At 43.9% G+C, this 27813-nt stretch overlaps 2 protein-coding genes across 2 annotated transcripts in view; one reads left to right on the forward strand and one right to left on the reverse strand.

Moving 5' to 3' along the window:
• Positions 1 to 24964, forward strand: T265_00914 (hypothetical protein; the record flags this gene model as incomplete). The annotated part of the gene is made up of 3 exons (XM_009164809.1): positions 1 to 190; positions 18236 to 18362; positions 24700 to 24964. The coding sequence occupies 3 exons, from the start codon at positions 1 to 3 to the stop codon at positions 24962 to 24964; spliced, it is 582 nt and encodes a 193-aa protein (XP_009163073.1).
• T265_00915 (hypothetical protein) overlaps positions 1 to 27813 on the reverse strand; it is a gene marked incomplete at both ends in the record, with an annotated part of 141560 nt that overhangs the window by 92250 nt on the left and 21497 nt on the right. The window contains 14 exons of the mRNA XM_009164810.1: positions 1212 to 1408; positions 1653 to 1748; positions 2520 to 2717; positions 4717 to 4864; positions 4982 to 5221; positions 6243 to 6421; positions 8104 to 8214; positions 8956 to 9047; positions 11565 to 11790; positions 13083 to 13228; positions 14517 to 14746; positions 18150 to 18340; positions 19536 to 19823; positions 27407 to 27590. Of these exons, the coding sequence (XP_009163074.1) occupies positions 1212 to 1408; positions 1653 to 1748; positions 2520 to 2717; positions 4717 to 4864; positions 4982 to 5221; positions 6243 to 6421; positions 8104 to 8214; positions 8956 to 9047; positions 11565 to 11790; positions 13083 to 13228; positions 14517 to 14746; positions 18150 to 18340; positions 19536 to 19823; positions 27407 to 27590 (2526 nt within the window). The remainder of the gene's footprint in view (positions 1 to 1211; positions 1409 to 1652; positions 1749 to 2519; positions 2718 to 4716; positions 4865 to 4981; positions 5222 to 6242; positions 6422 to 8103; positions 8215 to 8955; positions 9048 to 11564; positions 11791 to 13082; positions 13229 to 14516; positions 14747 to 18149; positions 18341 to 19535; positions 19824 to 27406; positions 27591 to 27813) is intronic.

The following is a 27813-nucleotide window of genomic DNA, read 5'->3' on the forward strand; positions in this document are numbered from 1 at the left end:
ATGCTCCTTTCGTCTACCCTTTCGCTATTCAGTCGATCAACGATCCCAACAGTTGGGTGTATCACACGTGACAACAGTACCGCGGTTATTTTATGTCCAGAAGCACCACAAATGAATTTGAACGTAAGTATAAAAGGAAACAAGTGTGATGTCCGAATGGATTCCATCACCTTAGCACCGGATGAGGAAGGTGCGTTTTGTTTGACGAAAAGTTTAAAAACCCAAAATATGTTGACTCATGAGTATTGCTTTGTTCCCAAATGTTTAGGTAAAAAGTCACTGCCTAGTGGGACCTGAGAACACCCCTAAGTGGGTGATATAAGCGATAGGAGTTGTTTAGTTAGTGCTGTGTCGTGCGTGACGTCTTCGAAGCATTGCCCGAGTCTGGTGGGAACACCGGATCAGCAATACTGAGGTAGGTGGAATGATATTCGCAAGAGATAACTCATCCACGACAGATGAACTGATCACACCGCATAGGTTACGCTGGCTTGGTCACGTGATCCTTATGCCAGTCGACCGGCTTCCTCTAAGGGTTCTTTTCGCACAACCAGGTGAAGGGTGAAAACAAGCCACGGGAGGTCAAACAACGACAAACAATGAAATCCATTACCAGCAAATTCAGATGTGCTGGCCACTGCCGTCTTCCTGGACGGGGTCCCGATACAGGACAAATCAACGGTTAAGAACATTGTCAGACACGACCCAGTCGAGCCCTCAGTGGCGCGCATGCATCCCATCCAAACGTTTGCCTTCAATGCATAGCTCCCCCCCAATGAACACACTACTGACAGTGCTGTATTTACGCGTCACTTATATCAACTACGGCTTCCATTGCGCAGCTACCCAACCTACCTGCCTAAATCACCGGGAAACGAAACAGTGGCAGCTAAAACAATTCTACAACAAGTACTCGGTTTTTACAGCTGACGGTGATAAAGATGACTACCCAGTTTAGGTCAGTTGTATTAGGCATGTGGTTTGAATTCAGAATGAACGGAGGATTAGTTAGCGGTATTTTCTTGCACAAGCATGTAGTCAAGATAAACACTAAGTTGCCTATCAACTACCCTCAGGCCAATTTCATTGAATACTCTGGGAAGCAGAATTTCTTCCGAGGCTTCCACACCATTATGTCCTTGCTCGTTTTCAGCCACAACACTGTAACCTATCCAGGGCAAACGAAGCTACGCGTAAAATAAAGCACTTACGTTAAGATCACGGATAATGAGATCATGGTTATCCAGTGTATACTTGGAAGATGCTCCGACGTCAATCGGCTGGTTGTCCTTCAACCACATCACCGTAGCCACCGGCTTCGCGTCTAAAACATTGCAGACTAACCGTTTTTCTGGAGCTCCGCTGATTGCAGTCTGTTTAGGGTCCGTGAAAGAGATCATTGGAGCTTCTGAAATTGGAAACAGCAAGGCACATTTTATAGACAGGTCGCAAAGTGGCCGCACTTTGAGAAGTGATTTTGCCATGCTACTACAAACTGCTCAGTAGTGCGAATAAAAACTTGTTCGGTATCTATCTGAGACCACAGAGCGTCCACTCCATCGATCGGTGTAGATTAATGAAGCAAACGGTAATAAATCCTACGGCAAAAAAATAAGATAAAAGTAACCAAATGAGTGGTGGAAAAGGCTTACTTGTTCCTCCAATATCCACTAGCACCGTATGGCTGTCCTTGCCGTACATGTTGACCGCCTCGCACACAAATGCCCCCGCATCTTCCATGTTGACATCTAAAATAGATGAAAATCATCAGTATATTTGTTTAAAAAAACTAGGTGCTTATAGCCGTCAATTTTTTGAAACGCTGGTAGTGCTGGGAAATGCCTGTTATCGAGGTATTTTGTACGCACTGAGATGCAAAAATCCATATCCTTTGAGCATTGTATATCAAACAACTTCAGAATATGTCCAATCCATTATTGATAGTGATGGACTCGTCCTGTCGTATGACAAAATTGAGAAGTTTTGGATTAGTTCTATTTTCGATGACTATAAATCAAGAAATCGAAGCCATTATTTCATCGGGTGCTAAGTAATATGCTGGAGAATAGGATAGTTTTCATTGGCTGCAACGTGGATCAAGTTTACAGTCGTAATAATCTTGTTAGAATCTAGTTGGACAGGGGGATCCTCATGATGTACCCTGTGTGAAATCAGGCTTGTTTCAAAAGTACCCACGAAAGTGTAGAGTTGAAAAATACGCCAGGATGTTTTCCACTCCCGCTTAACTGACGCTTTAAGTAGCCGGCTCCACATTGTATATACAAGCCACAGCAAAAGGAAACACGGCTGACATAGGCACAGAAGCAGCTATTTGCGACCTCAAGTCTGGCATCTGGTGTACCTTCTGGCTCACGTTGACCATGGTACAGCGAGGACGGCCTCCTTCATCAGATGGCTATTGCAGAGCTTAACACCTTTTCCGTTGAATTCTAAAAAGTCCACACTACTTTAGGCGGAATACGAGATAAAACTCCTCAGCAATGAGGATGTTCACTTACCCCGGATCGATAAGGAATTGTCAGCCTGAAGTCGATAGCGATCGCCATATTGAACAGGTAGATTGCCGCTTGGTGTGACTCGATACCATTTCACCATGGGCATGGGATGTCCTTCAACGGGACAGGCTAGAATGGTGTCCATGGAGAATTCGGCCAAAATTTTTCCGGGGACCATGTCTAATCGGAATTTCGGTGGATCTGACCATTGGACGGGAAATTGTGTTACGGTGTTGATGGATATCGAAGGAGTTTACATAGTCTCAAAAGAAATGACCAATAAATCCGACCAGACAGATGACTGTTTCAAGTTTACTGGCTTTCCATTCTGTTCGCTGTACACGTGAAACTCATCATCCTCTATTTTGTTAGGAAGTGGATTAAAGATGGATCTTCTCATGATTCACCGTACTAAAAGACCACGTGCACACTAATCGTGGCACTGTTTCATCCACAAGCATCCACTCACACGTTGTAGACTGTCTCGTATATCATGAGGTACCTACAGCAGTCCTCTCAAACACCACGATCGCTCATTCTGAATGAAAGTCAGTAATAGTTAAGTAAGAACTGCGCTGCAAGGATTTAACATAGTGATGGTAGTTTGTTGATAGTATTATCCGGATAGACAGCTATCCGTAGTATCTCACGGACCTCAAAGGTGATTTGCACTTGCCAGTAGATGACTGCTAAACCAGTCAGATTAACTCGTACTTGCACAGGATACGGATCCATTCATTCTTCGAGCACGGAACTGGCTTCGTCTGGTCACGTGCTGTCTTACTTCTCGAGTGACGACTTCTCAGATGAAAGGTCACCACATCATGTGGACTATTAACCGAAGAAATTAATCACACACATACACATAACGGCTATTTTGCCGTATAAATTTGTTTTTTTCAATTTTCAACCTTGTCACCGCGTCATCACATCATGTGGACTATTAACCGAAGAAATTAATCACACACATACACATAACGGCTATTTTGCCGTATAAATTTGTTTTTTCAATTTTCAACCTTGTCACCGCATCGATTTAAGCAATCCCCAGCTTCAATTGGTGCACCTTTTACTTTTATAGTTCTTTCTGTTTTTCCATTTTGCTCTACTTCTATAGTTCATATTCATCAACTCCACGAAATCGAGAAACGTCATTTTTATACCCTACCATCTTGCAGTTGAGTTTCGGATGACCCATGATAAATGTAACTCTACGGTAAAATGAACGCTGAAACAGATTGGTTTTCTGCAAAATAAACTTGTTTCGGCAAAATAACCCCATTTGTAGTGATTCTGGAACACAGAAGACATCCGCTTGGGCAGCAAGCAAACTTTGGGAACGTTCCCTGGTTCACTAAGGCTCTTATCTGCACACAGTACAGGTTAGGTTCCGTCAAGGACCACTATCACTAACTGGTCTTGTTCATATATTCATTGTGCGAGTGATTACAAAACTATGAGGTGATCAGAAATTGCGCTCCTCATTTCGGCTTTTTACTAGGTGAATGTGGACCCACAATAAAGCCACCGCAAAAAACCTCCTACAACAAGTCACCGGATACAAGTCGGAGAAAGAACCAAATACCAAAACCCGGGACCACGATTTCTAACGGAGCTTTCCTGGAGCATGTAAACATAGATGTTAGTCCGCGAGGGACAATATCTTTTTCCAAATATTGTTCTGATTTGTTTGCCTTCGTTGAAGAGTTTGTGCGGCAGTGAATGATTCTTTCCGGATGGAACGCGTTCGAACGTCTTACTGAAAAATCCTGTGTACTTCCTACAAAAATCGTGCTCTTAAGCTGCCTGCACTGCCTCACTATCAGAAGAAGTACTATTATGCACAAGTTCAATAGTATATATATATATAGTGTATAAAATCACATTGTGTATCACCTGCTGATGCTGATGATGAATAGAAATAAGTATGCATAAGTGTGCATACATTTCAAGCTAGGTGCTTGAAGGCCGCCTGTTTCGAATAGTTTATGCGATAGAACTCGCGGCTCACTGACAGTGTTCCTTCCTCCCATTTTATATGTTCCTATGGATTTCTATAGAAACAAGTACTAATCGTCACATTCCTCCTGGCCAATAAAATAAAACAGTTGCCGCGCGAAAAAACGTCATTATACCATCTCAGATCCCTGCGTGAAGAACAAATATGTGGATACAGCAGAAGGCTGTAGTACGGACTTACATCCAATATCCACAGTGACTGACTTCCGAGCAGTCCCCGCACTGTTCTCAACCAAACACGTCCATTCCCCTCGCATTCTTTGTTCAGCTGAAAGCAGTTCTAGCTTACCCTCTTCCTCGTCAATTCTAATCTTGGAGTTAGGTGTCACCTGGCAAAAAAAACGAAGCAAATAGATCAGAGAATATTGTGTGCAGGTGAGCAGTGCCTTGATTGGCGTGGCAATTTGTGCAAACGTAGTAGTCTAGAGGATCCAGGAACAACATACCGGGCTTCCGTTGAAATCCCACCTGACACGGGGCTTCGGTTTGCCCGATACATGACATGTTATTGTCAGAGGTTGCCCTTCAACAGGCGAGGAGGTCGATAGTTCGATTTTGTCAACAGTTGGACTGGCAATGAAATCCGCCGTGATTGTTCTGCTGTCGTTTCCGGCTGAATTCACTGCCAAACATGTGTACACACCGGCATCCTCCTCCTTCGCCGGCTGAATGATAAGTCTGGACTCCTGAGAAAGATCGGAAATGATGACAGAAATGACGGCAAATGGCGCACATGAGAGAGAAGGAGAATGGCAGATACATTTAGCTTGGCAGCGACTCCGGTTTACTGTAGGTTGTGCGGAGGATGGTGCCGCTTATTCCTCATAAGGACATATAAACCGGTGGATTTCGACACCAATCAATACGAATTACAGAACGTTGAGCGTCTGAATGGTCTACTCATTTTATGGGTCCCATCAGACATGGCCCAGTCGCGCCCTCAATGGCGCTCGTGTATCCAAGCTGTTGCCTTTAATGCATAGCTCCTTTTCCAACCCCCCACTTGACAGCCCACTGACAGTGCTAGATTTATGCACCAATTTATCATCTCCCGCCTGCAATGAGCAGCTAGCTACCCCCCAATTATCGTTGAACGAAACTGCAGCAGCTACAACCACTGTATGACGAGTACGCGGTTATGTTATTACAGAATGATGATGACAAGGTATCAGAGCAACCAGCCCAGTGTATCTGTATTTATGTCTATCCTAATCACATTCAGACTATTTATTTTAAGGATCGCTTTACACAGGCTGCCTATCAAGCTCGATTGTTCTACCTTAAGTTAGACCATTCTGGGAAAAGACAAAGTGAATTGGCCTCTTATCCTTCCGAAAACAGTTATATCAACTAAAGTATGGGAAAACATCAATTCTGTTAGTGAATCCAAAATGAAACATCTGGTCTGGCGACATAAGATGGAAAGATTTTGGCCAATTAATGTCTGGAATGGACGGAATTTGGCTTTTATTGATTAGCCTGCGGATTTTTGCTCGTCCAGTTATGGTAACTCTTCACACAATGACGCACGGTCGTCTAAAAGTTCCTTTTCGAGGAATTTTGCTGCCAAACTGCACGGTGTGCACTCAAATTATACAAAGACCAGGGTAACGATGAAGTCATTTTGGATTAACAGAATCGAAATGAATTTGGGTACATTCAAGTTTCAGCTAGAATCGATTCGTTGAACTGAATCTGACAACTTACCATAAAGTCCTCTTGAAAAGTCACCCTGGGCGATTCCGGTTCTTTGACAGAAAGTGGAGCTTTGTTGAACAGCCAGACAATCTTTGGTTGCGGTGTACCTTCACTTAAGCAGCTTAAAATAAGCGCCGAACCTTCTTTGAAGGTCACGCTGTCCGTGTCAAGTCGAATCTTGGGGGTAACTAAATTTGGAGAAATGCGTCTTGTTCAGCAAACTCGTGAAAGGTATATTACTTATGGTTTGTACACATGAAAACACGTTGAGCTTAAGGTTGAACAAAACTGTGTACTAATTTCAACGAGATGAGTGCGGCAATAGTGATACACTTTAAAAATGGTTAGGTTGTGTCTTCAAACAGGCATATATTCGCATTATGAATTCAAATATTCTCAGCTCTTACTTAATTGGTGGCTCCAGGACATCAGCGATCTGCTTGTATAGTGCAGCTGATATAACTCAGGATACTATTGCTCACCTGCTGCACATCCTAACGACATTAAACGACGATCGCGTGTCAATTCTCTGCCTTGTCACGTGACTGAATGTGAACCGTCTTCAACGGCGACAGACCGCCAGTCGTTTAACAGAACCAAAGCTCGACTGCACATTTTGCCTTTGTTTCAAACTTGCTATTCGTTCTATCGATGTGTATTTTATGGACGAGGCAGGTGATTTGATATATACTGTGGGCTGGTTGTAAAACTGAGTGTGGTGTTTTGGTAAACGACAGTGCTCTTTTGTGATCTGTCACCCGTATTTGGGTAGAAGGTGTGCTGCAGGACCATGACTGATTCAGTTGATTCCCTAATTAACACCACCGTAATTCACGAATGCTCAATTCGTACAATTCGTATTAAGTTAGAACATAAGGTTGACAAAGGCTTGGAGACTATGCCTAGCCGATGACAACCAGAAAAGGTGAAACTGGTATTGACCTGTCGAAGAGCTTTCAGCAACCCTGTAAGTGGTATGTTCCGTCAGAAAAACATGCTTCGATATCTCAAATATCATGTCAATTGGAACAAGGATAGGCTTTTGTGCGGCGAATTCAGTTAAAAGATATCATAAACTAAAGATTCTACCTAGTCTTTCATTGACATTCAGATAATTTACAAATGAAAATTGTTTATAATTCCATAACGTGATATTGGTTGTTTACCAACGAAGTTCAGTAAGGAAATGTGATTGTCTGCCAAGGTTCTAAAATACTTGTCGTTTCTGTCGTCAGTAACGGTATAGCCTTTATTGAGCGGTCCAATCACCAACGCCAACACTACTTGCTCTGGAAAAGATAGACCGTCCGGTTGCGCCTGGTCGTAGGCACCGAGATAGATGAAGATGGTATGTGCGCGCATGTGGAATGAGCCGGCCAGCTTTCCGAAATTTGTCAAATTTTTAGAGTTACTTAAGCAGCACAACTTCTAGGGCGTGAGTTGTCTATCGAGAATCAAACAAAAAATCGGTAAGAGTTCGACCGTGAAAAACTCGAATACCACATGAGTAGCTGCAAACAGATCCACTGATCTGTGTGTATTCGTACGGTAGGTATCAGGATGTCCTTTGGTCGGGGAAAACTGATCTCTTGGCATTGCTTTACGGAACATTTGTGCATCACTTTCTTCACAACAAACGATCAGGACGGCGGTTTCGTGAACTCCGCACACAGTCCGAGGAATCCCAGCGGTTCATCTAGTGAGTTTTCAAGTTGTCATAAGTACCGGAACGTAGTGCGCAAAATTGAAGGGCTGCTCGAATTCGTCCACCAGACTGCGCATGCTATTGGCATGTGTTTTAGTCAACCCAGGATGAATCCGAAAAATATTCACTCCGACTGATTGTTGTGTTTGGACCTTGGTACCTTACCCGCATCTCCATCCACGTCGTTCAGTTTACCTAGGGTGTTGTATTGCGGTCTGGACTTCGTTATGACCTGACAATAGGTTAGCAGACGTTGATTCGCTGATTTGTACAGGCCTGTAGCGGTCACTCACTAGGTCACGCGTCACAAACACCCAAATCACGTAACAATTCCTGTTCCCAATTGTAACCTTAGCCGACAACATGTGCACTGTAATTTCTGATCCGTTTTTGTATGCGCGGCTACCACCTACGTCACGCGCTAGGCTTGCGAACTTCAACTAAATCAGGTCAAGTTTTATTCCTGTTCGTGCAATTATCAAACACGAATGGACACCACTCTTTTCACACTGCAACTCGGCCCACACACAAACTCGCGCGCACAAGACAGGAAGTCAACCGAGCTCTACACCTATACGGTGGCACGACTGCGCACCACTAGGCGCCCGAACAACGCACTGATGATGTCACCTCGATTGATGATCAAACTTTGGCAATCCAATTGCCCGGCTCAGCGAACAAGCCAACGAACAAGTAGAGACCTTCAGGCAGAAGTAAGTTACGAAGTTTTGTCACAGGCATCGCGGAGCAGTGTGGGGGGTGTTAGACAGCCAATCCAAAACTAACAGCATCACCATGCAGCGTGTTCGTTATCGTCAACAATTCGCATTTCGCCGCAGCGATGTGAACTCAAGTGCTTGAGACAACATGCGTCAGCAGCAGGTGCTTATTGTCAAAGAAACCGTATTCCAATAGATCGGGATCATTCAAATCTGCAAAGACCGATAGGTAACTCGGCACCTACTCACTTTCGATAGTTCCAAGAAGAGATCAGACATGCCCCAACAAAAGACTTACCATGGATGTGTAAGAATCCCTCAGCATCGCTTGTTCCCCCTCTGTGTTCGGCTTGACAAATGTACTTCCCCGCATCGCTTTTTGTTGCTCCACTAGGAGAGAAAGATGGAAGAAGAAATAGGAAAGTTTGAGAGGAAGCACAAGTAGTATTCTACTAGGTGGACCAAAGTAAAGTATTTTACTTATCGCCACACGTTATACCTGCGAAAAATCTAAGATGACAGCGGAAAACTATTTCTAGGGTTTCGACCTAATCTACCGCACCAGCCACGATTTTTCGAAACTACTTGAATCCGAATGACTGTCAACTGGGATAGCATTTCTGGAAAGCAAACTCTTAGATTCAACCGTGATGAACAACAAGCTTGTTGAGTATTGATAACCCAAACCTTGGACGGTTCCGGAAATAATACTAGCGTGACAAACTTCAAGGATCCGGCTTCCATTCCCCTGCGCTTGGCCGAATTCCGGTCGTTGAAGAGAAGTAGCGTGTTCAGCTGCAACGCTCTTTTGGTGCCTAGCTGCCTTGCTATCTGAAGGAAGCACGAGAGCTGGCATACTGACAGGTTGTCCAAGCCTAGACAGGAGAAGTCGAGGGGCAGAGGTCGGGTTCGAACCACGGATCTTCCGGTCAGTAAATTCGCGCTCCAACCACTTGAGTCATTTCGCTCCTGAGCTATCTCGCGATGGGGGCTGTCAGCCACTGGAGTTCCACTTGACCTTGGTGAATATGTGCATCGATTGAAACTGGTGAACTTCATGAGGCTCTCAGAGAATTGCACGAATCCTAGACCGGATTGTAGTGACTGCAGTCGGTCAGGCGTTGAATTGCCATTTTCCCGCTGGAATTTGGATTCAGATGTATGTTTTCGGTATCCAACTAGGATATCTTATCACCAACTAGTTAGCTAGGGCAAGGCCTTCCTTTGTGATCCTGTCTGTTTGTACACCAGACAATACTTTCATTCCGAACTGTTGATAATTAAGAAGAAATCTCCAAAATTTTCAACCTCCAGACACTTAACTGCCAAGTTAAGAGATCACCACCACAGAGCTGGAAAAGAAACTTGCATGTCCTTTGCTGTGCGCTATTCGATATATATTCGACGCGATACGTGGTAGTAAACTTCCCATGGAATAACAGGGTCCCTAAGAAAACCTCGTCGCTGCTATTCATCATTCTGATAGGTTTTCGTGCAGACGGATGGTGACTTTGCTGAAGAAATATGTAGCTCGCCAAGACGGCAGATGTTTCTTTTGGTGTTGAAGACCCCATTAGTCATCACTTCCATTTTTTGACTGCTGATGAGAAAAAACAAACGAGGAAAACAAGAAAACAATTTTCGTCAAGTGATTAATGGTATCTCCCAGTCTTCACATGTTGTGAAAGTGAATGCTGTGAAACTCTCTTCGAGAAATACACTCATTTGCAAATCAATTTGGTTTTCATGAGAGACTCAATTGAATCTCTCGTTTACGATGTTGTGCAACTGAATGTGCTGCACACAGGCCGTCTCATGTTTCATTTGGCACGATATTCGAGATATAGCAGTATAGTTTCATAAGGGAAACTACGTAGAAAGGTCGTGGGCTGCCGAAGAGTTTTCAGCAACCTTGTGAGTAGTAGTTTCCTTTGTGAAACTCTGTTTACACGGAGACTTTCCAGGAGTCGCTGGCTGATGTGAATAGCATTATGTATTAGGACAGAAATGGATTGCAGTTGTGATAGCTACCAGCAGCGATTCCACAATGTCTGAGGAATCCCTAGTGGTGGAACTCGATTCGAAGACCAAACTGGCTCAGAGCTATCCAGGATGGCTGTTCAGATATCGTGTTTAGTTGAACAGGGGCTCTCCCAAACAAACGCGTTGACTGCCACAATGAGGAAATATGCCTGTCTGATAAAAATCTCAATCAGAATACGTAACAGGTAGTAAGGATATGAATGGACTGTTTCAAACCCAATGACTCAGCTGTCTATTCCTTTTCACCGTCGATTCTTTTATAGCATATATCAACGTATGGGTCCTCAATCACATAGATTGAGAAACGAAGGCCAACATAATTTAAACCGTGTTGTCAACTTGTCGTTTTGGTCGCGTCAAATAGGTGACAAAATGTCGAGAGTTTATGTTATATCTGATTGCTGTCCCCGCTCCAGTGCCTAGTGCCCGAAAAAAAACACGCCGACAAGGAACACAGCAGCTTTGCTACAACAATCGAGTGCGAGTGCCTAGCGCTATGTATTGAGGGGTCACTGTCTGACCTTGATCCAAGGCCGTCTCGCACTGTGTGACTTCAGTCCAAGATTGTTTGATCCGCGTTTAGAGTGGAGTTTTGAGGGTTTCAGTAGGTTTCGGGTATTCTGAGATAATCTTCAGGAATCTGGCCTTCCTGGCAGTTACATTAATCACAAGAGTCCACATTGAGGGAAGCTTTGGAGTGAATAGGGCGAAAGCAGAGACGTCTAATAGCACCCTTAATAAGACTGCCCCTATTTGTCCTGTTTGTGGGCTTTAAAAATATCTTTTCTCTAGTTCAGCGTCAAAACATTGATGCTTAGCTAACCGTTGCAAAGTGATCTCACAGAAAAAAAACTATCCCCTTACTTGATGGTGAGCTTGCTCGTCAACGCCTGAGCGGGCATTCCAGGACTGGCCTCCTGCGTGGTTTCAATACGATATCGACGTCCATCACGAAGTTCAAACGGAGTCTCCAGTCCACGATACCAACGCACTTTTACCGACTCATCCAAACTGAATATGGTGCAAGTGAGAGTAGCCACACCGGGTTCAACACTTGTGTTCCGGGGAATCAGCACACGTGGTGGTGGAGCTGACAAATGGGCAAAGAAAATCTTCCTCTATGAGAAGGGTCATAACACTGTGACAATGGAATAGGCGTTGACAAGTTATTCGAACAAGAATCAAGGCGGGATTCGAAATTCTTAGAACTGGTTGAAAAAAAACGAAGTGAGGAAAACATATGTTCCGATTCTAATGAGGTTTTATCCTTTAAATCAACAATACGGCGTTTTCAGCGGCTCAGAGAAATTCAAAAATTGTATGTTGGCGACAGTTGAGAAAGTACAACCGGTTCTGTGCAAATTACTGAGAGGTACTTTGTGACGTTTTGGCAGAAACCATCGTACCGTTGTACCAAACACTGTAATCGAGCAATCCCCAGTTGTGAAGTGGTAAATCCCACTCACTATGTTTCTCAAAAACTCTTAAGGTCGATAAATGTAGCCGAGCTTCTGCAGACAAAATGAATGGTTTTGATTAGATCCAATAAAGGTTCATACCGACCCGGTCATACTTATACAGCATTTAAATGCGGTTGAATGGCGAAACAGAGATGTGAGGGGCTAAAGAAGACGAATGTTAAAACCATGAACTGAACATGTCCAAAAATGGAATTACGAGAGCGCTAGGGAGTACAGCGGAGTTCTTGAGAGTCCTCTTTTCGATCTGAGATGAGGGTTTTTGATGGCTGTGTAGACTGTATGACAAAGAAGCAACTGCTTTTTGAAATAAAGATGTGAGTATCTCATTAGTTGCTTGAGTCCTAGATAACGTTCGATAGAAAGGAAATGAACTTCTCATGATAACAAGTGAGGACCGACTCTGTTCTGCATAGAACACTATATTTTTTTCGGAATTGTCTACCAACTCTGAAAATCGGAATTCGAGCGCATCACAAAATAGCCGCTTTTTTCACGAGAGGTGAAAAGGACCCTGAAGTCCAGATGGGTGCTGTAGGCGAATAGGCTCCAGATTCTGACCAAGTTGTTTGTGGCACACTTAGACAACGATGATTAATCAGCCATCGGATAGTTTCGATAGAGTCACGTGCTCACGACGAAGATGCAAGGAAACAGGAACGTCAGAAACGCTCATTGTTCACCTTACAGACGATCTATTTATAAGAAGAAACTGGAAGACGGCAATGAAGTATGAACTTTCACACCTATTACGACCTCAGAGCGGACTCATGAGAGAATAAGTAGAACGAGAAATTGAGGTTTACTGCTCAGATACGGCTGAGATGTAGGAAGAACGTTTTAAACCATTTCATGCCATACAAATAAATGCCAGAACGGGATCAAACCACCGGCAACGACTTACGCAGAATCACGACAGCCACCTCATCTTTGAATTCACCGTCAATTTTCGGATCGCCTTCAGTGATGGTTGGATGGACCTCAGCTGCATAGATCCCATGAGAATCTTCATTGGCATCGGTGATGGTGTACAACACGCTACCCGGTTGGCTGGACAAAGGATAAAAGATGTCAGGAATCCATGAATAAACGATGTGTCCGGAGTGCACAACACACCCATCAAGTCACATCAAGGTGAAGATGAGCTAAATGGACAGTTTTGTTTTATTTGACTTTGGACGGAAGAACTAAAACCAACCCTGTGAACAAACGTGGAGGGTGAATGCAGAATATAAATGTTCGACTTTAGGTTTTTCTCCACAATTACATGAATCTATTCCTGGTCCGAGTTCTGCATAAATACCACTGAAAGGAAGAAGGACTTCGCTGCAGATTTATTTATCAGAAAAAACCAGCTGACCAGTTACAGACCATTGGACAGGGAAGAAAAACTCTCATTTGCATCTTATTTACAAAAACTGGATATTCATCTTCTCCTGAATGCGTATTCTTGAACTTTCCTGGATATTCACTGACTCCAATCATTCATTGCTCAAGTCCAAGCAAATGCTACAGAGCGACTCCACAAATTCCGCAACAGATCTCCTCAAGAGACGCAAAGCGAAAATTCCACGAACAACACATACTACTCGCGTGCCTCCCCATCAGTAGTATAACCGTGACAGGATGTCGTGAAATTGTCTGTCACCTTATTTCTTGTTTACTTAGTTCGTCTATTCCACATGCGGAGTGATGAGGCACGGCGTTATCAGTAGTGAGTTTCGGAGTGTGCAGTTGAATTCTACGGTTCAACGGACCCAGGCCATATATTCCCGGGTATACGAATCTGTTGGCCACCTTCAGGTACAGTTTTGGGACTGGCTAAGCAAACGAACTCTACACCTTTGGTGATAACAGAATTTGTAAAAACAAGTTGACCAAAACTCATACACATTGGTTAGAACAAAGGTGTCTCGTTTATTGTAATCTACTACTCATAAGGTTGCTGAAAATCCGTCGACAGCCCACGACCGGTTTCGCCCTTCTTGGGGCTCATCAGGTAGGCGCATTTCCCGGGTTTTCGTCGACCTTATGTTCTGCTTGAAACCGAATTGCACGAAATTAGCGAAATACATTCATTTGCAAATCAATTTGTTTTGTCGGGAGTAGTGCATTACAAATATATACATGTATTGCGATATCTCGAATATCGTAGCGACTGGAACATGGGGCGGCCTTATGCAGCACATTCAGTTGCCTGAGAACATCACAAACGAGAGATTCAGCTGGGGTTCCAGGGAGTCACTCCAAAAACCAAATTAATTTGCAACTGAGTGTATATTCGCTAGTGTCTCGTTCTTCTTTCTCCCTCTCTCACCCATCCGGAGGCGTGACTTACTTGTAGATTTTATTCTCATCAGCATGTCCGGCCAAATGTCTCCCATCTTTGTACCACTTAATGGTGTACGGAACCTCACTGTTTACCGTACACGCAAGCTCAGTGGTCGCACCACGTTGAAGCTCAATCTTGGGTGGGCATGTGATGACGATAGGACGTGGTTTCCGACCAGAAAGGGCTACCTTGGAATAGCGTTGAAACGGAAATCCTTGACCGTCACGACCGGAAACCTGAATAAAATTTGGAATAGTAGTCGTTAAGCCAAAAATATATGATATTTCGCAAGCAGCTATGTAGCGCTGTTTGAACTAAACTGTTGTTTGCCATGAAGAGTGACCCTCAACTTTTCAGTTGCAACAATTTTGCAAGTAAACTGAAATGTTGATGAGCATCTCACTGATTATCGAGGTGATTGGCGTGCGATTCGCGTGCGATTCCGCATAGAGGCACGAAAACCTGAAAAATAAAAGCTACAGTCAAGCTCTGTCCTGGTCTCGTTATTGATCGCCCTATTCAAGAGCAAATGAATTTGCTGGTTGCATTTTCTGTCCAGTAAACTCAGAACTTTTAGGATAGCATTGACTGTAGTGAGTTGTACCGCAACAGAAAGATCATGGAGAGAATTTTGAATAAGTGACTCGAAGGACTTGAGTTTGAGTGTTTATAACAAATCGTTGTGTATGTGTATTGTCACTCAAGTCAGTTGCCGTCGAATTCACTTATTCACTCCAGGCTTTGCTGGTCTTTGGGTAGCGCTAGGCTACGCGGACTGACGCCGTTGTACTGCCGATAGTTTCGAAATATTAGTAGTTCGTGTGTGTTAATCGGCTGCTGATCAGGTGACCATTCTTTATTTCACCGAATAGGATAATACGAGGAGATGTTGTCAGTGCCAGGTTGAGCGGGTGTTCCCTGAACAATTTCCCAATAGACAAATTTGATGAAAAGAATAAATCCGCCGAAGACTGAAAACGTTCAACTGACCGACCAGATGGACGAAGGTGGATCTGAACGTGAGACAAACGCAAACGGGCCAATCGGAAGGTAGAAACAGAGCTACTGAAATTAGGATATCCAGTCAGCCAATCATTTGCGAGCAAACTGGTCCATAACGCAAAGGAGACCCTAACTCGGTCGACCAAGTCATAAGAAAGTAGAATTTTGGGGAACCAATCAGGTTGGAAGTATTGGCTACTCTCTAGAAACCATATGAAAAAACTAGAAACTGATGAAATACCCACGCAATTGCGTACTGATGTTTCCTCATAAAGTGAAATGAAATTTGTAAGCCAGTTATCAAGCTCGACGAATACATGAAATGTCAACTGATTAAGAGCCAACTATTATATTGCATGTGTACACGTTCTTCCTCATCCAGTCAATCATACAAACAGCTGAATTGTGCTAATAAATGCACCAGAACTAATACATCACTGGCCCGTCACAATCCTTGCAAACTTTGGGCCCCAACCGGCGTTGTTCTGCTGATAAGAAGAACCCATTTTGACCAATTATTAGCGTATGGAGAGCCTAGAAGTCAACGTGCCACTTTTTTCATATTTGAAAACATTAAGATGAGCTGTAATTCTAAAGTTAAGCGGACATGTGACCATGAAAACTAGCATGAGTGTCGTTACCCAGAGGAGTTCTTGATCCTGATGACCGGTGTCTCGTCTAGGACAATCTAAGTCCACAGCAGAGTTACACGGGGTTTTTCTATCCTGGGTGTGGTGAAATGCGACATGAGGATGAGTGGATATGCACAGAGCTACGAGAATGTGTGAAACATTAAAACATCTTTTGCACTACAGTACGAGAAGGAACTCATTTAGTCGAGTGGTACCAAATGATCTGTGCTCGTAAGTAGCAAGCAATTCGTTTCTCCGAGTTGAAACTATCTGTCTTGGTTGTTTAAAAAGAGACTCGCAAAAACGACCAAGAGAAAACCGTCAACAATATTAATTTTTGAATGTTTTCACTCTTCATTCGTGACTTTTCGCGCAGATGGTCAAGACTCTCAAATTTAAAGTTATAATAATCTGCTGAAAAAGAACGAAGGCGATGACCTACAGTCTACTTCCGCGACACTTCCACCGCCTTCCTTCGAAAAACTCTTTGAATGGCGGCCTGTTGTGTGGTTTGACATAGTTGGGGGAAAGCAGAAGACCTTTCACAGTTTTTCAAACTTAATTACGTATCTCTTTCAAGGTGTGGAAATTATTCATGCACACAGCAAGGGACCAATCAAAATAACCGGGAAAACACTCGTTCCGGTGTACGGTTTCGCTCCTTGAAGTGATTTGCCTTCACATTGCACATTCTGAGAGGTACAAGCATGACCCCAGTAGAAGTCTGCGTTTTGTAATTTACCAAGTGAGAAAGCTATCAGCCACAAATCAATCAAAATAATCAAGCGTTTGGACCGATTCAGTTGCTGTCAGCGCTGTTCTGCTTGGAGCAAGAGGAAACAGGCAAATTTCCCCAATCAGACCACGGGAAAAACTTTTGGGAAAATCCCCAAAGAGACGAGTCGACTGTTTACTGAAATGGATTCTGTCAACATTCCTAGGGTGTTACGATTTTAGATGTGCCAGTTATAGGAAAGTGGAATTACACGTGGCGATCTTTTCTATGATGGATTGGTGCATCAACAACGACGTCTTATTCTGGGTCGTAGACAATATTTTTCGTCCCTCTTGAGCTTGACAAGCGTCGACAGCCTATCTTCGTATACATACATTTATATATCCCCACTTATTGGATAACCACACGCCCATTGCACTCTTGTTGTGCAACGAGAACTGACAAGTTTCCGCAAAACCCAGTACACAGCACCTTCTTTTTTACTTCCTTTCATTGGGGAAAAGAGTGACCGCCATTATCATAGGGACCACCATGATACAGCCTACCAATTTCAAAGTTTCCATTGGGAAACTCGATGAAATACACACCTGATCATCCACTGGTTTTCGGATTCTTTGAAGGTGTTTGCATTGAACAAACCGTTGATTCTTTTTGTTTAAAAATGCCGGAGAATTTCCATAGTAGGTAAGTGTACATCCTGACAATCTCTTGAACGCTGCACGGCCGATCTTTTGTTCGAGTGAGTTATATGGGAATGAAATCTAACTGTATAGCTCGCTTGTGAATCAACCTGGTGATTTAGAATTGCAATAACCTCATGTGCACTTCGCAAGGTGTAGTTGCCGACGGCTGGATGACTGTCCAATAACTGGTGCTGCTCCTAACCTAAAAGTCTAGGCGGCGTTAGCGACCATCCATTGCTATTTGTGTTCTCTCCTGTACGAGTATAGAAGCTCAGCAATATAAGGTCACATCGAAGAGCTCCTTAATCCAAAGTAGTAATAGCGTCCCGTTCACATTAAGTGCAACCGAAGGGATCTAAATTATGCTTAAAAAGGCCTTTTGGGTGGTAACTCTCGTGAATACAAATGCGTTTACTTTTCTAGTTCTAAAAGCACGATCAATAAGTCAGTGTGTGTCCATTCGAGTCTGCAACGTGAATGGAGTTTGTAAGTAATCTTTTGAACACAGAATTCTGGTGGGTAGCCAGTTTAAAACCTCGATAGGTCACTAGGGAGCTAGTTACCGCGTGGATCATGTCATGCGCACACTTGCCTGCAGGTAAGCGTGTTCCGAGAGCGGATCCATTGCATGCTGACTGACAAACACATGACTTGTTCCAGTTTGTTTCATAGGCAACCGAACCAAAGATGTCCCGTTGGGTGCACGCATGTCCAGGTGGTCCAGACGTCCCGGTTGGAATCGGCCAGTCATGTTAACCATGACAAAATTCTTCACACCTGTGGTCAAGAACAGTGAGAGGTTGGTTTTGGTGATTAGGAAAACTATAGGAACATGCAATCCTGTCACGTGATCCGGAAAAAACATACGGACATGCAATCCTGTCAAGTACATACACGTCTTAACGCTTGCGTGGTCAGCGGGTCAGCAAGCGGGTATACAAGCCTGGTGGAAAGATAAACTTCAGGATTTGAATGGTCTCTACTTGTTGAGGTATAGACTGAATAGACTAAAAACTTTCCATCCCAAAGAAACTAACCCTTACCAGGGGAAGCCTGTTTGTGTCCCTTCTAGGGAAGTTAATTTGACTAGTTTGTGGTCTTTCGAAACCGCGGAATGCTTACGAGTATTCAACAGCATTCAATTGTACATCCGATCACTTGTAGATTACGAAGTAAATCATGTCAGTTAGAAGAAGCTCTCGTTTATGTATGTATCCAGAAACGAAAAAGTGGAACGTCCATTTATCATCAGAGCTTATGAGTGGGCCAACCACATTTTGGGGTGACAAAGGGGCCAAAATGACAAACACTGAGATCCCATCCTGGAGAAAACGTCAACCCTTATATCTCAAAGCTGGTGAGCATTGTACAGATATTATTTTGAGAAGTTGACAGTGACGTATTTCTCTGCTTAGCTGAGTGAACATTCTTAATATGGGCATTCTGACGACGCACCAAGTGGAGTGAGGATGGAACAGGTAGAAGAGCTGTATGATTTGAAATGACCTAAGTATCACTAAATACTAAATATTGGAAGAATGAGTCCCTTCTTGTTAGCTAACCTCAAAAGCGGGATGCCAACGATCGAATCGGTAACGAGGGTATCGGGATCAAAATGGCACTCGATGTAGAATTCGACAATTACTCTCATTTGCACACGAACTTGGTTTTGACAGTAGGCTCAAATGAATCCAACTGAGTCTCTCGTTTATGCTATATAGAATATCGGAACCAAATGTGAAAATCAGATTCGTGTGCACATGAGACTATTTGTCGAAATCTGTCCAATTTCGGTTCGAGTTAAACATGAATTTGACGGAGAGGAGGGAACTGCGCGCACCTGATGTGTTTCAAGATGGGTGAAATCAGTCGTGAGTTGTGGAGGGGTTTTCAGCGACCCTGTGAGTAGTATTACACGTCTAGGCGCTTGATATATATTGCAGAAGACAAACCTAAGGCGACTTAATCTTACCCGCAATGGGCTGTTGCGACCCTGCTTGGTTGTACTCCTTTGGTGTAGTGCTGAAGCCTTGTAAGAAATCCACATCGCTGATGCCGGAAACGCGTACCGAGAACCACTGTTCTTCATCCTCAAGGTCCATTTCTCCAATCGAAGCCTCCTTACCAGCAGATTCGTCCGGTTTGGTGATAACCTCCAAGGTCCACTCCCCTGGTGTCGGCCGATCCAAAGAGCCAACAAAAACCGAAGAGACTGCTTTCATTAAACGTTTCAAACCATCTTCTGGGCCAATGAGTTTTCCTAGGGAAGGGAAAGTTTGTTGGGTTGAATTCAGTCGGTTGAGTTGGCGAGAAAAAACCCACAGAAACATCCCACTATCTGTTTGCACCTAGAAAGGCTAGAACATACACTTATTCCAAGTCAGCGCGTTCCTTGATTTGTATTGGTTCTTGACACCAAGTATACTTCGGAGCATTACCATCTTCTGTTCAAGAAGATGGAAGAATCCCCGCTAATTTGGACAAATGCACTCATTTCGTATCGATTAGGTTTTCATGGTACACCTGACTGAATCCTGCCTTCATCAACCCTATGAGTAGTGTCCTTTGTGAGATTCCCCACTTACTACACACCTATTGACACTTGAAAGACCAAGTGGTCCTTTGGGATCTCGAATTTGTCACGAGTTGACAATCTCGCGTGGTTTCGGTAATCACTTGAAAATCCGCAAAGTTAAGAATAAACAGACTAAAAAGCGGAGCACGGAGTTTGGGGTTTTCTTCAGGTTAAACACCTAACGAATTGATTTGTAAATTACCCTACTGTTGCATGCAACAGCACTAAGGAATATAAGGCTGCTATACCATGTTTGGGTGTCCATTCAAGCCTCACCATTAGACTCAAAACGGACTACGAACTGCCGGAACCAACTTTTGCGTGTGCTCGCCCGTATACTCACTTTAAGCATCGCATCTTTGTTGTACATAAAATACACGGAAGTTGACCGATATCTCTGGACTATGCAACGAAGTATCTAGTTCAGGCACGATCTAAGCATATTGTACCCACACGGATCACTCTACCAAACAAGAAGATAGCTGCTACGTAATCCGTCGGGAATCTAACGAAACGGTCACGAAGTGTGAGATCCGAAACTTTGTCCATCGCTGAGTCAGCTCAAGATTCGGTCAAGCTGCCCTGAACTCTGTGGTCATAGCTTTTGAACCTGCATTGGTCCATAAATAGTTCAGGTACACCATCCACTTAGACAGCGATGCAATTCCTTCAGTTGAATAAACCCGCGACCCCATTGAACCCCTCCGTTCATTAGTAGGCTGTTTCGCCGCCCTGTACCTATATACATATATATATATACTCATATTTAGCTTAACGATAATTATCATGGAAAAAACTAGCACTCTCCGCCAAGCTAGTTGTTCTGACGTATTCTGCAAAAGTCTGCCATGGGTTGTTCAGTCGAAAAATCTGTTTCGTGCTTTTGGGGATTTGAAATATTCACGTCCGAAAATAAACAATGGTCTGCCAAGTTATCGTCAAACATTTATGAGGGTTTCGTTGTCGAATAGCAAGGTTTGACAGAAATTTCGCGAATTATAACAGGGGTGAGATTGTTTGATACTGTTATATCCGCTTATTCGCCAATCTGACGAATTTGCTGCTGAACCGCCCCAGTGCCTAGTGCCGGAGAAGAAGGGAACACAACAGCTATATTCCGAACAAGCTAGTGCGAGAGTGTGAGTGCGTACGAGAACGAGAATACAACGGTCTCAAGCTATTTATTGGAAGGACACTGTCTGAACTTTGTCCAATGCTGATGCACACGGTCTGGCTTTGGTACGAAGCTGCGACGCGTCGCAGCTGACCTTGATCAACGCTGACTCTCACTGTCTCGGTTTGATACAGGGTTGTGAAGCGCTGCATACTGAGAGGGAACTGTCCGTTTGGTCAACATCTAGCGCAGCTGAGATTCTCGGTAGATTTCGGGCACTCAGTGGTTGCTTTCAGAAAGCTGACCTTCCTGATAGATACAAAATTTACTTAGCTTAAGTTATGGAACTTCTTGGGATACTGAAACATTTTGCAGAAAACCAGGTCTAAACCCCAGCCGAATTTTGGTATCTCCGGTACGGGACGATAAGTACCGGTTTGAATTATAGAGTATCCATTGTATATTATTAGCTATGGTTTTCTTTGATATATTTTTTCATTGTGAACATCAGGATCACGAGTTTAGCCATGCGGTTTAAGCTCCACGCAGTGTCGCTTGAGTTCAGTGTTGGCGACCAACTGGTTGCAGATGCATTCACAAAAGGATGACCGCCACGTTCGTATGGCACGCCGATGTTAATTCAACCGTGCAAATAGGAGACCGATGGTTCAGTTGTAGCACCCTTTCGATGTCTAGCAGCCATGCCACCCGAAGGAAGCACAAGGGCCGGGATACTGCCTAGTCACCCAATCCTAGTCAGGGTAAGTCGAGAGACAGAGGTTGGATTCGAACCACGGGTTTCCCGATCAATAGATTTGCGCTTTACCTACTAAACCTTCTCGTCCCATGACGTCCGAAATGTTTTTTGTTTGGATTAAGCTGTCCGTACATACGGTAATGATCGTCACGAAAGAACCGTTGAAAAGAGTCCGTGTCGAGGATATCACCTTGTTAACAATGAGGTGATTTAAGATGAGCGCTCTAACCAGTTAAGCCATCTCGCTCAAAGCGAGACTATGAGATGGTACAAGAACAAAACTGAAATGTTTGCAAAGTCGGCATTGTACTGCCTACTTGACAAGTGTAAGTCCAAGACTTTTCGTATCAGATGAAGAGTTTGGAATTTCGACGGAGCAACAAATCACGGTGGATTTGAGCTACAAGCCTACTGAGGAGCAGTGAACCTGATCTGGGGCCATGTTCACTTAGTTTTCAAGGGTAACCTTATCTTTCTCGGTTCGGTTGATTGAATAGAAAGTATTTTCTCGTGTTAACCTGTACGCGTGCCCGGTTTGCCAATCTTTCGACTCACGGTTGCTTTTCGGAGGTCAATTTGTAGTTTCTGCTGCTCACTTCTATATTACCAACAAGTTTTCTAGTCGTGTGCATCTTATTTAGTGTATAAAATATCACACTGTTCTGCCCCATCACTGCATTACTACCACTGTAACGGTGATACTACTGATGGAGGAGACATGCGAGTAGTATGTTTTCTTCTTGTAAATTCGCTTTGCGTCTCTTGAAAAGGGGGACCTGATGCGGAATTTATGGATTCGCTTTGCAGCATTTGCTTGGATTTGAGCAAAAGTCAATGAATATCCAGGAAAGTTCAGGAGGAGGCGTTCAAGAGAAGATGGATGTTCAGTTTTTGTAAACAAGATGTATATGAGAGTTTTGTATCCGTGTCCAATGGTCTGTAACTGGTCGGTTGGCATCTTCCAATGAATAACTCCTCAGCGAAGGCCTTCCTCCTTTCACCACTGCCTTGTCTTTAGAATGGTTTCTTCGAGTAGTTCATTGTGGTTTTTTTCGAAGCCTAGTGGGCGGTAGCTGGCTGCTGTGCACTTGCAATGAAAAGGTGCACAAGCGAAAACCAGCTAGTGCGGAGTACGAGCTGTAGCCTGAAGATGGCTGAGCTGAGGGCGTTCTCGTTCCGCGTCGCTCGAAATCTTTCAGATCGTGTTACGTAACCGACTCCAGTGAGAGCATTCTGTTAGTCCTGGTTTGACTAACCGGCGAAATTTCGTCTGTGGTTGTGTACTGGCCCCCTATTGGGTGGAGCAATCCCACCGACTGGGTTCTACTCCAGTATGATACTCGCATGCGTTTACTTACACGTCTCCGTTTCAGCTGTCTACCAGTCCATTATTGGGGGGAAGGTAGTTGATTTGTGGAGATATTACTACACACGATGATGGTGGCGAGATGTCTTTCAGATCGTGTTACGTAACCGACTCCAGTGAGAGCATTCTGTTAGTCCTGGTTTGACTAACCGGCGAAATTTCGTCTGTGGTTGTGTACTGGCCCCCTATTGGGTGGAGCAATCCCACCGACTGGGTTCTACTCCAGTATGATACTCGCATGCGTTTACTTACACGTCTCCGTTTCAGCTGTCTACCAGTCCATTATTGGGGGGAAGGTAGTTGATTTGTGGAGATATTACTACACACGATGATGGTGGCGAGATGACATGGGCAGCATGATGCCATAATCTAATTGTTGTGGACCACACTCTCCTCTATACCTTCTTATTACCGTGAACCAGAGTCTGGATAGCCGCTTGATATCCTGACGCGCTTGGCCAAAACCAGAAAAGTCAATGAACATGCGAATCAGCTGATCTATTGATCACTGACGCATGCAAGCGTGTCATGTGCAGCCGAAAACCGGCTGTTTACAAAGGTCACGTGGAAAGTTCTAGGTGGGCCAAAGTGATACTAAAAAGAGAACTCATCTGTCAAGGTTAAGTGAAGGACAACCAATCAGATTTGTCTCAACGAAAACGGTTGTTCCATTATCCCTTGTGTAGTCTAGTTACGTTTGGAGCTGGTCCTCCTAATACTAATCCTGAACTCGGACAGTAGTATGCATTGCACCTAGTTCCGTTTCGTCCATCCTACTGGGAAAGCATGGGGCATTCTCCCTATTGACTGACTGGCTGATTAGTGTAACATCTATATCGGAGTATGGTGAGGATATTTACCATTTATCTTAAACTATGGGTTGCAACACTTGCTGACAATTCGTGATCAGATTGTGGTAGAGGGTCTATAGGCTAATTTTATCAGAGCCAACGGTTTCAATTTCTTCTACAGGATGTGTTATAGTAGTTTTATAAAATAAAGTCACCCCAATGAAAAATCCCACTGCTAATCTTGCATTAAAAGTACTTTCCACGCATTCCATCATTAAGGGGTCAGAGGCAAATGTTCAACTCAACACTCCCGATAGTTTGTGCGCCTTAATAAACGATTTACTACATAGCTCATCGTTGCCCTGACCAGTTTCAGTAAGTTTCGCTTAATTCCGACATCCTGACAGGAGATCAATTTGTTCTTGATCACGGACGTTCACCGGGGACGACGAAAGATGACTGGAGATCCCGCTCACACGTCCACAACATTTGACTAACACACTAAAGCTGTTGTGCTCACTTCTGCACTGCAGGTCTTCCAGACGTGTGAAAGAAGTGGAAGCCCAAAAGAGCAGTTCGTTGGAGCAGATTTCTTATGTGGGTTGGATGCAAGCCTTCACACAGAGGCTTCGATCTCGGGCTGAAAGAATCAAACTATTCAATCTGTTGTGGAAAGTTCAATTCGCCAATACATCTGAAATGCTAATAATACTCATGCTTACAACTGAAAATGGCCACTACTGGGGTGAGAACAGACAGGTCGTGAGCCAAAGGATCTACGACGTACGCTTGACCTGAATAGGGGGGCTCCTTAAGAGTTTGGACTGAAGTGGTTGAGTGAAATTGGACAAAAATGACTGTAGCTGTGGACGGCCAGACATTGGAATGATGCTCTTACAGGGTGTGCTTCGCGAATTAATCGGTCCATTGGACATTTTACATTAGTTACATCGGCTGGAAACTGTCAGTCCTTTCTGTTTACGAGGATATCCAGAAATGATAACTTGGTGACCAACAAAAGAGTCTGTCCGGCGAAAAACAGTCGATAAGGACATAAAAAACCTGGTCGTCCAAAAGCTTGCTGTTATAGTGGGGTGCGTGAAAGAGGCGCTCATTCAACCATTCTTCACTAACCGTTGAACTTCGTTTACAAATGTCATTCGATCGACAGGTGGCACTTTTGTTCAGTGACACTGACGCATCACGATATAACCACAGATACTACAGTTCTTCCGCTCTTGCACACACAAGGCAGGCGAACCCGTTTTCGGTTACGTAACACTGAAATTCTTCGTGAAATCTCAAGCGTTTTACGCCAATTGCTAGAGAAAAAAATCAGTCAACGTAATCGATCTGTCATAGCACAACAAACAGAGACCCAACTCGTACATCTGCTGGCAATATATCGCTTTGTGAAAAGATAACCGCTACGGTGGGAGGAGAATTCTGAGAATAGGAATGAAGTCAAATAGCAATGTACGTAAAAACAACATTCCTTTGCGCCGAGGATTCCTCTCTCCGCCGGGAATGTCACCCAGGAAGACACACTAAATTATCAGATGCCAGTCGGCAACGCACAGAAAGTTATAAATTTCGTCTTAAGCGCCCGAGCAACAGACGACAACCTCACGGATAGTCTCTTGTTTCCCGCATCCCAACACATCCAAGCTTTTGTGTACAACAGATGGGGTGGTAGGAGAAGCCAAAAATCGATAAATCGATAGCGTCGGGCAATACAACGACCTGGGGATTGGTACACTCCATTGAATTTTGCCGTCCCGTTGAAATGGTACCAAAGGACGTGAATAGCTACATCAATCCCGAGTCAGTCGATCTTATGCGTTGAAAATAGACGGGTTGTTTGTTCAGTTTTGTGTGAGAATGAAGATGCCAACTCTGTGGGAACAGTCGCGGAGAAACAACAAATTACCTGTGTACAAGGGCTTAGTCAAGTTGTTGTATATCACGCACCTAGAAGGGGGCGCGTGATGTGCGCAATCGGAACGCTGGTTGAGAAGTCGAATGGCTGAATTTGTCAAACGTAGGTTTTGGTTGGAAGTTACAAAGTAACTGTGGGAATTCTAGCCATCCTGGTCAAATAACGTAGAGTGAAAGTCACACTTATTTGAAACCACTCACATTAACGAAGGAATTTTGTAGTATGCTGCCCACAGGTTTCAACCTTGATTTAGTAATGAACGCGCCACGACTAAAGATGTATCCACTGAGTGAAACGAAAATTGCTTCTGACTCAGGAATATAAAACTGATAACGAAGCTCGAGCACTTTAGAGAGATCGAACCCGCGTTGGGGCGGTTCATCCTAGAATGACAATTACACCCAGGGTCACCAGCAAACTTATGATTTCAAAACTTTACAAACGACCAATTCGTTTATATCTGGATTGAAAATGAGTAAACTGAATAATGACGACATGAGCCACCGGATAAAAAGAGCTATGAAGCAGTCATCTAGACACTCCAAATCGCCAGTCGTCACCTTGAAATCGACTGACCATCTTTGTTGCCATAACCGCTGTGAATTGATTTATTGGTAGAACGGATCGGTCAGCTGTTAGCCTGTTCACCAAACTTGGCTACTTGGTTTATGCAGGTTTCGTTGGCACCCATCATCGGTATCATCAGTGACCCCACCCAAATGCGCACTGATAACGTCCCATCAAGTGGTGATGAAACACTTGTGCGCCATTTATCAAGTTCGGCGACTTCCACCTGGCCAACAACTGCTGACCACACGCTGTAGTCTCGTAGTTGTCAGAAACAGAACAAAAGGGGTTGTGTCCAGCTCACCTGCATTAAATGAACTCTGACGTGAAGTGAAGTTGCGACAAAGAGCTCAACAACAAAGGGGAACATGTACCGCTAACCAATCGAACGAACGTAGCCACATGCGCAGCGAATGATGTGGCCTTTAGGCCTGGCTAGTATTCACTGTCCTACACTTGGGTTCCACCGTTCAATGGCTTCGGGTGAAAGTTCACTAGTTTCGTCTTTCTTCGGTGTGCTTTTCAATAAGTCCAAGGAAAAAACAACTGCTAGTAGAAGCTAATCATACAAAACAGCCAGCCACCAACAACTAAGCGGGCCCTTTCAAAACCAAAAGTCTCGAAAATCGATACCATATTGATTGCCCAAACACTGCAAATGAGCCACTTGGGTCAAACATCCAATACATAGACCAACTGGAAGGCAAGTGGAGAACAAATTATGCGTGACTTACTCTGCGGGTTTCGAATGCGTACATCAATTGCTTGTCCTCGCTTGTGATTGGCTACCTGAACGGTAAGCTGCGACAGGTGCGAGTCGACGGGAAAACTGTAGATCTTGGCTTGTTCTGAGTACGTATCCTGTTGTAAGATGTGCACTTTCCTAGCCTCGACTGCGGCTTCCACTACTTGCATAAACTACATGAACAGAAAAGAATTGATGGCTATGACGAAACTTTGTACTTCAAACGAAAAGCCCGAAGGCCTAGTCTAAGAGTCAGTGGACGAATCCTAACACCGTATGAGAGGAATCTTAGAGAAGTTATGCTATCGATTGGTCCACTTGTGATATTTTCAATGCGATCAGATTGTATATTCATGATACCAGTGGAAAAAACGAATTAGGAACCATTATTGGTTC

This window comes from Opisthorchis viverrini (genome assembly GCF_000715545.1).
Source record: "Opisthorchis viverrini unplaced genomic scaffold opera_v5_9, whole genome shotgun sequence".
Classification (NCBI taxonomy): Eukaryota; Metazoa; Platyhelminthes; class Trematoda; order Opisthorchiida; family Opisthorchiidae; genus Opisthorchis; species Opisthorchis viverrini.